The sequence below is a fragment of the Salmo salar genome, chromosome ssa18 (genome assembly GCF_905237065.1).
Source record: "Salmo salar chromosome ssa18, Ssal_v3.1, whole genome shotgun sequence".
In the NCBI taxonomy this organism is placed as follows: Eukaryota; Metazoa; Chordata; class Actinopteri; order Salmoniformes; family Salmonidae; genus Salmo; species Salmo salar.
In genome coordinates, this window is record NC_059459.1 from 59,888,346 (window position 1) to 59,900,961 (window position 12,616).

The window sequence follows — 12,616 nt, forward strand, 5'->3', positions numbered from 1 at the left end:
TTTTGCGCCAATATCCAAACTAGGGCATTGCACAGAGTAGTATACTAGTATGGACATAGCGGTATTTAATTATGGTTTAGATTTGTGCTTCCTTTAAAGACTTCTACATTGGACCTGTTCTTCTCTCACCCTCCTCCAGAGCCTCTCCATAAAGAAGTGCAGGGGCTGGCCTTCATCGACGTGGTCTCCAAGCTGCGGTCGCACGAGAACAAAACGGTGTCCCACCAGGCGTCGCTCACAGAGCAGAGGCTAACGGCACAGAGCTAAAGGACTCTTAACCCCCACAACCCCCCCCGACCCCCAATGCCTGCCTCATAGCCAATCCCTGCCCCCCATTCCTTTCTACAGAACCTTCCTCCCTCTGTGTGTTTCCCATCGTCACGTGCCAAGGTATCCTGTCCCTGTCCCCCTGTCAACAGCCAGCTGTTCCAGCTAACTACCCCCCCCCCCCCGCGCATTCATACTCCGCTCCAAGCAGCAGCTCCATCCATATTTAAAAAACAAGGCGCCAGTAGACAGCCTTTTCGTTTCGCAATAGATAAACATACAAAGAGAGAACACTTTTTATGATGACCATAGCTGTGATACCCGTTCACTTCAATAACTCGCCAATATCGTTAAATAAAAAATAAAAACATACAAAAGAACAAAAAAAAAACTGTTTGAGTTAGGTGGTTTGAAAACAAATTTAGCAGCCATGCATCCTTGCTGTGTTCTTACTTCCGTGTCCCATGTTAGCTTGAGTACCAGCCCGAATTGAAGTCAACGTGCATGTTTTAGTCCAGTTGATGGTGTATCCGTGTTCATTTTGAACCTGTCACGTACCCAAAACCACAGCCCTGGGCAAATCTTACAGAGAATAGTGTTCAATCATGTTTGTACTTAAACTGGCGTTTGAAAGGAGTTTGCTTGATAATCCCACTCAATCCTCTCTTCCCTTTTAACTTTCATACAAACCCAACTAAACCTGACTTATTGTCCCAAAAAACCTTACTGTTATATCAGGGGAATGTTTAGAATGGTGAATCGTTACAGAATATATAATAAATATATCATGTAGAACAGATATGTCAAGTAGAATAGGGTATGGTGTTGACTCTGTTACATTTCTATCTGCAATGTTGTGAACATTTCACCCCCAACTGAACATATCCCAGGCTAGAGCTCCACTAGCACATACAAGTGCCCACCTGAGTGTCCTCAGACATGGAGGAAATCATGCATAGGTTAGAAGTTAGAACCTCCAGAAGAACCCAGTCGCTCACTCCCTGGTCTCTGAGAGTGTACAGTGAAGCAGTCAGCCATACCAGGTATATACTGTCTGGATTTGTTGCTTTTATCATGAGTCGGGGACCAATGGGGTAGCGCTGCACATTTCAGAAGATTCCTATATCATATTAAGTGGGTCCTAAGTTATTTAACACTACCCCCCCCCCATAAGCCTGTCAGAATGGGCCAGTCTGGGGACACCCTCCCCTGTCAACTTGTGGTACTGCTCTATGGTTTCTCCCTGCCAGTTCTTGGTTTGCATGTGTGATGGTTTCTCTCCCACTCGAAGTATCGAGAACATGCACATTCCAGCATGTTGGATACTGCATTAGGCACCGTCTGGTGACATAGGCATTTTTTTATTATAAATTATTTGTTTATTATCGGCACTTTGTTCTTTATTGTCAGGTATGAATGGTAATTTATCAGATTTGTAACCTTACAAAGACACAATCCAATCAAGATGTAACCACAAAGTAACTGCATTACGATATTATAAACATAAATGTTTGTTGTAAATGTCATTGATGAGTTGGACATTTGAAAGATTGTAACTCGAACAGATAATTAAAGATGATTGCTGGCAATAATGTATTTGTTGTTCCTAGAGTTTGTACTGCCTGTTAATATATTAAGAAGAGGGGGAAGTCTTTTTCGTATTATTCATAAGCCGCTCTAATCATGTTTCATTCATTGTGTGTCAAACAGGGTTTTCTGAGCTATGGTGTCACCTAGGCTGCATTCCATTCCAAAAGGTTGCCCCCTCCCATCTATCCTAGTTCACTCCTCTTCATGGATCTGGGACAACTAGGTAGGGGTAAGCAGGAGCCCCATCTGGAATGGAATCTAGCCTCACATGCCAGGCTTTAAGGCCCTTTGATAATTCTGTCATATAGGTAGTTTTGACAGTGGTGATGGAATGTCCATTGATCAGATTAACATATACAGTTGAAGTGGGAAGTTTACATACACTTAGGTTGGAGTCACTAAGACTCGCTTTTCAACCACGCCACAAACTTCTTGTTAACAAACTGGTTTTGGCAAGTCGGTTAGGACATCTACTTTGTGCATGACACAAGTAATTTTTCCAACAATTGTTTACAGACAGATTATTTCACTTATAATTCACTGTATCACAATTCCAGTGGGTCAGAAGTTTACATACACTAAGTTAACTGCCTTTAAACAGCTTGGAAAATTCCAGAAAATGTCATGGCTTTAGAAACTTCTGTTAGGCTGGAGGAGGTGTACCTGTGGATGTATTTCAAGGTCTACCTTCAAACTGAGTGCCTCTTTGCTTGACATCATGGGAAAATCAAAAGAAATCAGCAAGACCTCAGAAAAAAATTGTAGAACTCCACAAGTCTGGTTCATCCTTGGGAGCAATTTCCAAATGCCTGAAGGTACCACGTTAATCTGTACAAACAATTGTACGCAAGTAAAAACACCATGGAACCACGCAGCCGTCATACCGCTCAGGAAGGAGACGTGTTCTGGTGCTTGGCTCCTAGCGATGAACATACTTTGGTGCGAAAAGTGCAAATCAATCCCAGAACAACAGCAAAGGACCTTGTGAAGATGCTGGAGGAAACGGGTGCAAAAGTTTCTATATCCACAATAAAATGAGTCCTATATCGACATAACCTGAAAGGCCGCTCAGCAAGGAAGAAGCCACCACTCCAAAACCGCCATAAAAAAGCCAGACTACAGTTTGCAACTGCACATGGGGACAAAGATCTTACTTTTGGAGAAATCTCCTCTGGTCTGATGAAACAAAAATATAACTGTTTGGCCATAATGACCATAGTTATGTTTGGAGGAAAAAGGGGGAGGCTTGCAAGCCGAAGAATACCATCCCAACCGTGAAGCACAGGGGTGGCAGCAACATGTTGTGGGTGTGCTTTGCTGCAGGAGGGCCTGGTGCACTTCACAAAATAGATGGCATCATGAGGAAGTAAAATTATGTGGATATATTGAAGCAACATCTCAAAACATCAGTCAGGAAGTTTAAGCTTGGTCGCAAATGGTTCTTCCAAATGGACAATGACCCCAAGCATACTTCCAAAGTTGTGGCATAATGGCTTAAGGAAAACAAAGTCAAGGTATTGGAGTGACCATCACAAAGCCCTGACCTCAATCCTACAGAAATCAATAGAAAGATTTGTGGGCAGAACTGAAAAAGCGTGACTCAGTTACACCAGCTCTGTCAGGAGGAATGGGCCAAAACTCACCCAACTTATTGTGCAAAGCTTGTGGAAGGCTACCCGAAATGTTTGACCCAAGTTAAACAATTTAAAGACAATACTACCAAATACTAATTGAGTGTATGTAAACTTACATTTACATTTACATTTAAGTCATTTAGCAGACGCTCTTATCCAGAGCGACTTACGAATTGGTGCATTCACCTTATGATATCCAGTGGAACAACCACTTTACAATAGTGCATCAAATCTTTTAAGGGGGGGGGGGGGTTAGAAGGATTACTTTATCCTATCCTAGGTATTCCTTAAAGAGGTGGGGTTTCAGGTGTCTCCGGAAGGTGGTGACTGACTCCGCTGTCCTGGCGTCGTGAGGGAGCTTGTTCCACCATTGGGGTGCCAGAGCAGCGAACAGTTTTGACTGGGCTGAGCGGGAACTGTGCTTCCTCAGAGGTAGGGGGGGCCAGCAGGCCAGAGGTGGATGAACGCAGTGCCCTTGTTTGGGTGTAGGGCCTGATCAGAGCCTGAAGGTATGGAGGTGCCGTTCTCTTCACAGCTCCGTAGGCAATCACCATGGTCTTGTAGCGGATGCGAGCTTCAACTGGAAGCCAGTGGAGAAAGCGGAGGAGCGGGGTGACGTGAGAGAACTTGGGAAGGTTGAACACCAGACGGGCTGCGGCGTTCTGGATGAGTTGTAGGGGTTTAATGGCACAGGCAGGGAGCCCAGCCAACAGCGAGTTGCAGTAATCCAGACGGGAGATGACAAGTGCCTGGATTAGGACCTGCGCCGCTTCCTGTGTGAGGCAGGGTCGTACTCTGCGAATGTTGTAGAGCATGAACCTACAGGATCGGGTCACCGCCTTGATGTTAGTGGAGAATGACAGGGTGTTGTCCAGGATCACGCCAAGGTTCTTAGCACTCTGGGAGGAGGACACAAGGGAGTTGTCAACCGTGATGGCGAGATCATGGAACGGGCAGTCCTTCCCCGGGAGGAAGAGCAGCTCCGTCTTGCCGAGGTTTAGCTTGAGCTGGTGATCTGTCATCCACACTGATATGTCTGGGCCTCGCCGGAGATGCCCAACTCGGAGAGGGTGGAGAGGAGGATCTGATGGTTCACAGTATCAAAGGCAGCAGATAGGTCTAGAAGGATGAGAGCAGAGGAGAGAGAGTTAGCTTTAGCAGTGCGGAGAGCCTCCGTGACACAGAGAAGAGCAGTCTCAGTTGAATGCCCAGTCTTGAAACCTGACTGATTAGGATCAAGAAGGTCATTCTGAGAGAGATAGCAGGAGAGCTGGCCAAGGACGGCACGTTCAAGAGTTTTGGAGAGAAAAGAAAGAAGGGATACTGGTCTGTAGTTGTTGACATCGGAGGGATCGAGTGTAGGTTTTTTTCAGAAGGGGGTGCAACTCTCGCTCTCTTGAAGACGGAAGGGACGTAGCCAGCGGTCAAGGATGAGTTGATGAGCGAGGTGAGGAAGGGGGAGAAGGTCTCCAGAAATGGTCTGGAGAAGAGAGGAGGGATAGGGTCAAGTGGGCAGGTTGTTGGGCGGCCGGCCGTCACAAGACGTGAGATTTCATCTGGAGAGAGAGGGGAGAAAGAGGTCAAAGCACAGGGTAGGGCAGTGTGAGCAGGACCAGCGGTGTCGTTTGACTTAGCAAACGAGGATCGGATATCGTCAACCTTCTTTTCAAAATGGTTGACGAAGTCATCCGCAGAGAGGGAGGAGGGGGGGGGGAGGAGGATTCAGGAGGGAGGAGAAGGTAGCAAAGAGCTTCCTAGGGTTAGAGGCAGATGCTTGGAATTTAGAGTGGTAGAAAGTGGCTTTAGCAGCAGAGACAGAAGAGGAGAATGTAGAGAGGAGGGAGTGAAAGGATGCCAGGTCCGCAGGGAGGCGAGTTTTCCTCCATTTCCGCTCGGCTGCCCGGAGCCCTGTTCTGTGAGCTCGTAGTGAGTCGTCGAGCCACGGAGCAGGAGGGGAGGACCGAGCCGGCCTGGAGGATAGGGGACAGAGAAAATCAAAGGATGCAGAAAGGGAGGAGAGGAGGGTTGAGGAGGCAGAATCAGGAGATAGGTTGGAGAAGGTTTGAGCAGAGGGAAGAGATGATAGGATGGAAGAGGAGAGAGTAGCGGGAGAGAGAGAGCGAAGGTTGGGACGGAGCAATACCATCCGAGTAGGGGCAGAGTGAGAAGTGTTGGATGAGAGCAAGAGGGAAAAGGATACAAGCTAGTGGTCGGAGATTTGGAGGGGAGTTGCAATGAGATTAGTGGAAGAACAGCATCTAGTAAAGATGAGGTCAAGCGTATTGCCTGCCTTGTGAGTAGGGGGGGGAAGGTGAGAGGGTGAGGTCAAAAGAGGAGAGGAGTGGAAAGAAGGAGGCAGAGAGGAATGAGTCAAAGGTAGACGTGGGGAGATTAAAGTCACCCAGAACTGTGAGAGGTGAGCCATCCTCAGGAAAGGAACTTATCAAGGCGTCAAGCTCATTGATGAACTCTCCAAGGGAACCTGGAGGGCGATAAATGATAAGGATGTTAAGCTTGAAAGGGCTGGTAACTGTGACAGCATGGAATTCAAATGAGGAGATAGACAGATGGGTCAGGGGAGAAAGAGAGAATGTCCACTTGGGAGAGATGAGGATTCCAGTGCCACCACCCCGCTGGCTCGATGCTCTAGGGGTATGCGAGAACACGTGGGCAGACGAAGAGAGAGCAGTAGGAGTAGCAGTGTTATCTGTGGTAATCCATGTTTCCGTCAGCGCCAGGAAGTCTAGGGACTGGAGGGTAGCATAGGCTGAGATGAACTCAGCCTTGTTGGCTGCAGACCGGCAGTTCCAGAGGCTGCCGGAGACCTGGAACTCCACGTGGGTCGTGCGCGCTGGGACCACCAGGTTAGAGTGGCAGCGGCCAAGCGGTGTGAAGCTTCTGACCCATTGGGAATGTGATGAAAGAAATAAAAGATGAAATAAATCACTCTCTATTATTCTGACATTTCACATTCTTAAAATGAAAGTGGTGATCCTAACTGACCTAAGACAGGTCAATTTTACTAGGATTAAATGTCAGGGATTGTGAAAAACTGAGTTGAAATGTATTTGGCTAAAGTGTATGTAAACTTCTGACTTCAACTGTATGTCACCGTTTCAAATTAAATCAAATTGTATTAGTTACATGCGCCAAATACAACAGGTGTAGACCTTACAGTGAAATGCTTGCTTACAAGCCCCTAACCAACAATGCAGTTAAAAAAATTACGAATAAGAAATAAAAGGAACAAGTAATTAAAGAGCAGCAGTAAAATAACAATAGCGAGACTATATACAGGGGGGTACCGGTACAGAGTTAATGTGCGGCGGCACCGGTTAGTCAAGGTAATTGAGGTAATATGTACATATAGGTAGAGTTATTAAAGTGACTATGCATAGATAATAACAGAGAGTAGCAGCGGTGTAAAAGAGGAGGGCATTGCAAATAGTCTGGGTAGCCATTTGATTACATGTTCAGGAGTCTTATGGCTTGGGTAGAAGCTGTTTGTTTAGAAGCCTCTTGGTACCGCTTGCCATGCGGTAGCAGAGAGAACAGTATGACTAGGGTGGCTGGAGTCTCTGACCATTTTTAGGGCCTTCCTCTGACACCGTCTGGTATAGAGGTCCTGGATGGCAGGAAGCTTGGCCCTAGTGATGTACTGGGCTGTACGCACTACCCTCTGTACTGCCTTGCGGTCGGAGGTCGAGCAGTTGTCATACCAGGCGGTGATGGAACCAGTCAGGATGCTCTCAATGTTGCAGCTGTAGAACCTTTTGAGGATCTGAGGACCCATGCCAAATCTTTTCAGTGTCCTGAGGTGGAATAGGTTTTGTCGTGCCCTCTTCACGACTGTCTTGGTGTGCTTGGACCATGTTAGTTTGTTGGTGATGTGGACACCAAGGAACTTGAAGCTCTTAACCTGCTCCTCCTTTTCCTGTAGTCCACAATCAATTAGAAATCGTTCCTTCAGACTCGGGCCATCCAACTGAGGTTCAAAGCACCATTGGCAAATAATTGAATGCGTCATGGAGACCGGCAGAGAAAGAGGACGCCAAATCACTTTGTCATGTCCCTTTTTTATTAACAATTAAAACTATTAACAAAGTCAGCAGGTCAACAAAGAAAATGATTTTTTTTTTCATGGAAATGAAAGAAAAACAGTAACTTGTTCTGAGGGCAGAAAGGAGTGAGATTGGTTAAGTTCATAAAAGTCATGTTAAAGGCCATACTGGGAATCAAATGAAGGACCCACTGAATGGAAACCCTTGTTATGCCCTCTGCCACCCAGGACACCACCCACCAGCCTGACTTTTTGGTCTTTTCACTCTAAACAGTCAAACCAGGGACCTTGTGTCTCACAACCCATGTTTAATGCCCTCCTATCTCCCTAACAGCATTTATTTTATTTAACTCTCACCTGTCACTGGTCACAAGTTTCCCCCCTGGCTGTGATTGGTTAACTTGGTTAAAATTCCATCCACCTCGGTCATGGCTATAAGTGTTTGTTAAATTAAGTCAGTACATTTTTTTTGCATTTAATCTAACCCTTATCCTAACCTTAACCTAATTCTCCTAACCTGCTACGTTAATTCTCCTAACCTGCTGCCATAAGTTCTCCTAACCTGCTACGAAAAGTCAAATCTGACAAAAGCTGTATCCCATCTTGTCAAAATCATCAAACCTCCCACTTGGCCTTATCTTTATTTCACGCTCACTGGTCCTTGAAATCTCCGCCCACTGATAGTTGAGCTACAAAACTGAAACCACACAGGGATTTGAACCAGGGACCTTCAGCATGGCAACCCAAGTGTTACACAATCCACCACCTACAAATATGACAGCAAGTGAGTTTTCTTTTCACTCTCACTGGTCGTTGTAATGTCCCACCACTGGTAGTTTCGCTTTCATCCAACCAATCACATTCAGCCCTCAGAACAAAATCAAATAAGGAGTAGCAGGGATTCCTAAAGATTGACACTATTCACGTTGAGGTATTGAAAACAGAAGACCACCATAGCAAGGAATGGACATGAACTAAAAAACAGGGATACAACTTTATTGAGTGTTTTGACCATTAAAAACCTGTATGTTGAGTGTGCAGAGATCAGACAAAATACATTGATACTTAAAACACCCAGTGCAGTCAAAAATGTGATTTTCCTATGTTTTAAGTGTATTTCCACACTGAGGTTGGAATAATACTGTGAACATAATGATAATGTTCTTTTAGTGTCAGAGCTGTTTGAAAAGACCGCCTGAAATGTCATCCTGTTTTGGTGGATGTAGTTTTACCCTTCCATGTTGACACCACAATGCTGTAAATTAGTTAATAGACCAATTTTTTTTTTAAATATCATTTTACCTTTATTTAACTAGGCAAGAACAAATTCTTATTTTCAATGACGGCCTAGGAACAGTGGGTTTAACTGCCTTGTTCAGGGGCAGAACGACAGATTTTTACCTCGTCAGCTCGGGGATTCAATCTTGCAACCTTTCGGTTACAAGTCTAACGCTCTAACCACTAGGCTACCTGCCGCCCAATAAGAAAGAGTTCCAAACTTCTCTGCCAATATCAGCTAATTTTCAGTTTTCCCCCTCCCAACTCAGACCACTCACAGTCCTAGAGAAATTGCTCTTTGCTATGAAGAGATTGAAACAATTATAATTTTTTTATCCCTTTATTCTCCCCAATTTCGTGGTTTCCAATTGGTAGTTAGTCTTGTCTCATCACTGCAACTCCCATAGGGAGTCGGGAGAGGCGAAGGTCGAGAGCCGTGCGTCCTCCGAAACACAACCCAACCAAGCCTCACTGCTTCTTGACACAATGCCCGCTTAACCCGGAAGCCAGCCACACCAATGTGTCAGAGGAAACACTGTACACCTGCCGACTGTGTCAGCGTGCATGTGCAAGGCCCGCCACAGGAGTCGCTAGAGCGCGATGGGACAAGGACATCCCTGCCGGCCAAACTCTCCCCTAACACGACGCTGGGCCAATTGTGCACCAATTGTGCGCTGCCCCATGGGTCTCCCGGTCGTGGGAGACCCTTAGACCACAGCGCCACTCGGGAGGCCAAGAAGATATTTTTGTTTATTTTCGACCATTTTAATTGAAAACAATCACAGTAAGGTACTTAATTGTTATCCAAAAATGATTTGATATAGAGATAAAAACGGCTGCATTGGCCATTTTAAGTGTGCTTGATTTAGTTTGCCTGTTAAAATGGAAGCAAGTGACTAGTCCCAAAAGTGCAAACATGCTAAATCAAGCACACCTCAAGTATTTGAAACTATCTGAAATACCTGTATGTATTTCACCAGGTGGTAGAGATGGCATGGAATATAACGAATGCTCATTTGTGCAACAAAAACGCTTGAACCGACAACGCTTCAGCAGTTCAAAGGAAATGTGACTTAAAGGCTGTGACTACTACTGTACATTTGCACTCTAGCACCATTACTCTCTTTCCTACGCTCACAGTGTCACCACAAATACAGCTACTATTTTACTGTTAAAAATACTTGTGTCAATAAGAAAACGTTTGCACATTCTAATGAAACAAAACCAGAATCCATGCTATTGTGACAGTATGTTGACCACATGTCCCGGATTGTGTGACAGTCCCACATTTTTCCCCTTTGTACCGCGTCCTGCAACGAAACGATCATGTCCCGCATTTTATCAACAAATTCAAGCACCAGTAATATGCGCGTATGAAAAAATATATATCATTAGGATGTGGTAGTCTAAGCCTACTGGTGATGTTAAACACTTCTCCAATCGTTTTTGAGATCTGATATTTTGCGCAGCGCCAGACGAGATGTAGGCCAATGTCATATCATCAACCAATCACATTTGTAAAAATCCTTTCGGTTTAAATTCCGGGGGGGGGGCTGCCAAATGTTTTTATTCATGTAGGCTACACTGTGCCGCAATATCATCCCGTAGTCTCGCATTTGGGTATTTTAAATGTGGCCACCCTATGTGGACAGGCATGCAGTGCACTTAGACTTGCCCCCAAGTTTTTTTTGGTCATTATTTTCTGTACATTTCTACACAAAGTGTTTGTCACATGGATGGAATCCCATGGAACGATGGAAATGCAAAACAGGGTCACTTTCCCAAAATTCCCAGGTTTTCCAGAAAACTGCCAACTGGGATTTCTGGAAAACCTTGGAATTTTTGGAAAGTTACAGGAAATGTGCAACCCTAAACACATGTTTAAAAAGCATCAGAATGTGCAGGTCACCATGGTGCAGGTGCTCTCAGGAATCTTTCCCAGTGGTAGCAGGCTTTGAGCATATTCTGATGCGCCGAGAATGGCGTAGCCATGCTGAAGAGACCTTGGGAGAGACAGACATCAAGATCAGTCACAGCTCTTAAAACAAACTAATCCTAGTCCCATGTCAATGTATTACTGGGGTGAACTTTGAGAAATGTCAACAACACAGTTGTATTTGTGACATAAGTGCACTATAAAGCCCAGCTAGGTAACTTGGTAATCCTTACCTGTGCATTCCTGGGTGAAGACAGGTAAACCGTGACATCAGGTAAACAAACTACACAGCAAGAGAAAGAAAAAAAGCTAAAGCATTTTCTTTCTATTACACAAGAGCAAAGCCAAGGAGTGTATTAAAAATGCGTAAAGTTTTTAAATGTTAGCAAGTGTTTTCAGTCCCACTCTAATCAGTAGTGTTCACAATACTCTGGAACCAAATGTTAAATTCAAGTCCATGTGTAGTTCCATTTGCGTTTGAGTGTTCGGTAAACATCTAATGCATCCTGAATACACCCCTGGTGGATAGGTTGGGGTGGGCATGGTCAGGGGGGCACAGAGGGATGGTTTGGCACAGTGACAGAGTGGAGGAGGGATCTGAGGGAGGTGGAGGAGTCCTTTCTCAATAGTCTGAAAGCGTTTCCATTCTTCACGACAACAGGATGTGGAGAGAACTGACGGGTGGAGGAAAATGTCCAGTCCTTCTATAGGTAGACATTTTGGCTATTCGTTGGCTTTGGAAAAAGGGCAATGTGTCTCTTGGAAATTTACAGAACCCACTACACCCCCGGCAGACAGTGTATACAGGGCAGGCTAATTAAGCCTGCATTTAAGTCTGTCATTTCAACCTGTGTTTACCCACGGACGTTTTAGCTTAAAGAGTCTAACATTATACTGTATTTCTGCAAAGCATTGGATTTGTTATATATTATATCATATTCCTCAGTCAACTCATTGGTTCAGATTGCAGGGGTCTTGCAGGGTCTGGGCTGTGGTATATCATTGACTACGGTGACTAGTACTGATTCACGGAGGACAACAACAACACCCACCGGCTACAGTTCATACATACACACGCTCGCGAGCATGTTCCTCACGCGTAGTACGCAGACCCTTTCTTTCCAGAGTGAGGCGGGGGTCGGCGCATGGAGAGAGAGGGCGGGGGCACCCTGACGAAGCATGGGGGAGGAAGAATGAAGCGTGAGGTGAGTTGGCATGTCGATGGTGTGGCAGAGTAGTAGTGTGTAACAGCTAGTCCCCCAGTCACCCTGCCAGGGACGGGGGTGGGCATGAGTGAGTGGGGGGTGCTGTGCTCCTGTCTCCTAGCTGAGTGGCCAGCTGGGGTGGAAGGTAGCCTAGCGGATAAGAGTGTTGGACCAGTAACCAGAAGGTTGCTGGTTCGAATCTCTGAGCTGACTAGGTGAAAAATCTGTCGACGCGCCCTTGAGCCAGGCACTTAACCCTAATTACTCCTATACGTCACTCTGGATAACGGTGTCTGACAAATGTAAAAATGAGAGGTGCAGAACCTATGTGAAATTACTCTGTCAAACTAGGAGGTGACTTTAGTAACCAGAACAAAGCCAAAGAAACTACAACTAAAAGTTTTACTGGACAGCATACTCTGGATCGATGTGTATCCAACTACATCAGAAAAACTAAGAATCTGGTAAAATGCTGATTTAGTGGTTACACACATCAATGCTGTAACTTTTTTCTACATTTTGAGAGTAGGAGTACATTTTCACCATTTTCAACCATTTATTAAACCATTTTTTTATTTCAGCAGCTTGATACATATGGCCCAAGATCTTCTCACTCTATTCTATTCCAAATGAGGGAGGCACTTTT

At 45.2% G+C, this 12,616-nt stretch overlaps 2 protein-coding genes across 5 annotated transcripts in view; one reads left to right on the plus strand and one right to left on the minus strand.

Annotated features, from left to right (window-relative positions):
• Positions 1-1,861, plus strand: part of LOC106577599 (rap1 GTPase-GDP dissociation stimulator 1) — a 56,509-nt gene extending 54,648 nt beyond the window's left edge. For all 3 annotated transcript variants that reach the window (XM_045701346.1, XM_045701347.1, XM_014155797.2), the window contains one exon: positions 140-1,861. In XM_045701346.1, the coding sequence (XP_045557302.1) occupies positions 140-267 (128 nt within the window). In that variant the 3' untranslated portion in view covers positions 268-1,861. The remainder of the gene's footprint in view (positions 1-139) is intronic.
• Positions 1,862-7,547: 5,686 nt separating this feature from the next.
• Positions 7,548-12,616, minus strand: part of tspan5a (tetraspanin 5a) — a 31,244-nt gene continuing 26,175 nt past the window's right edge. Inside the window, exons 9-11 of one of the 2 annotated variants that reach the window (XM_014155798.2) lie at positions 11,818-11,934; positions 10,999-11,048; positions 7,548-10,832 (exon numbers count right to left, since the gene is read on the minus strand). In XM_014155798.2, the coding sequence (XP_014011273.1) occupies positions 11,859-11,934 (76 nt within the window). In that variant the 3' untranslated portion in view covers positions 7,548-10,832; positions 10,999-11,048; positions 11,818-11,858. The remainder of the gene's footprint in view (positions 10,833-10,998; positions 11,049-11,817; positions 11,935-12,616) is intronic. The other variant, XM_014155800.2, reaches the window with a different exon arrangement.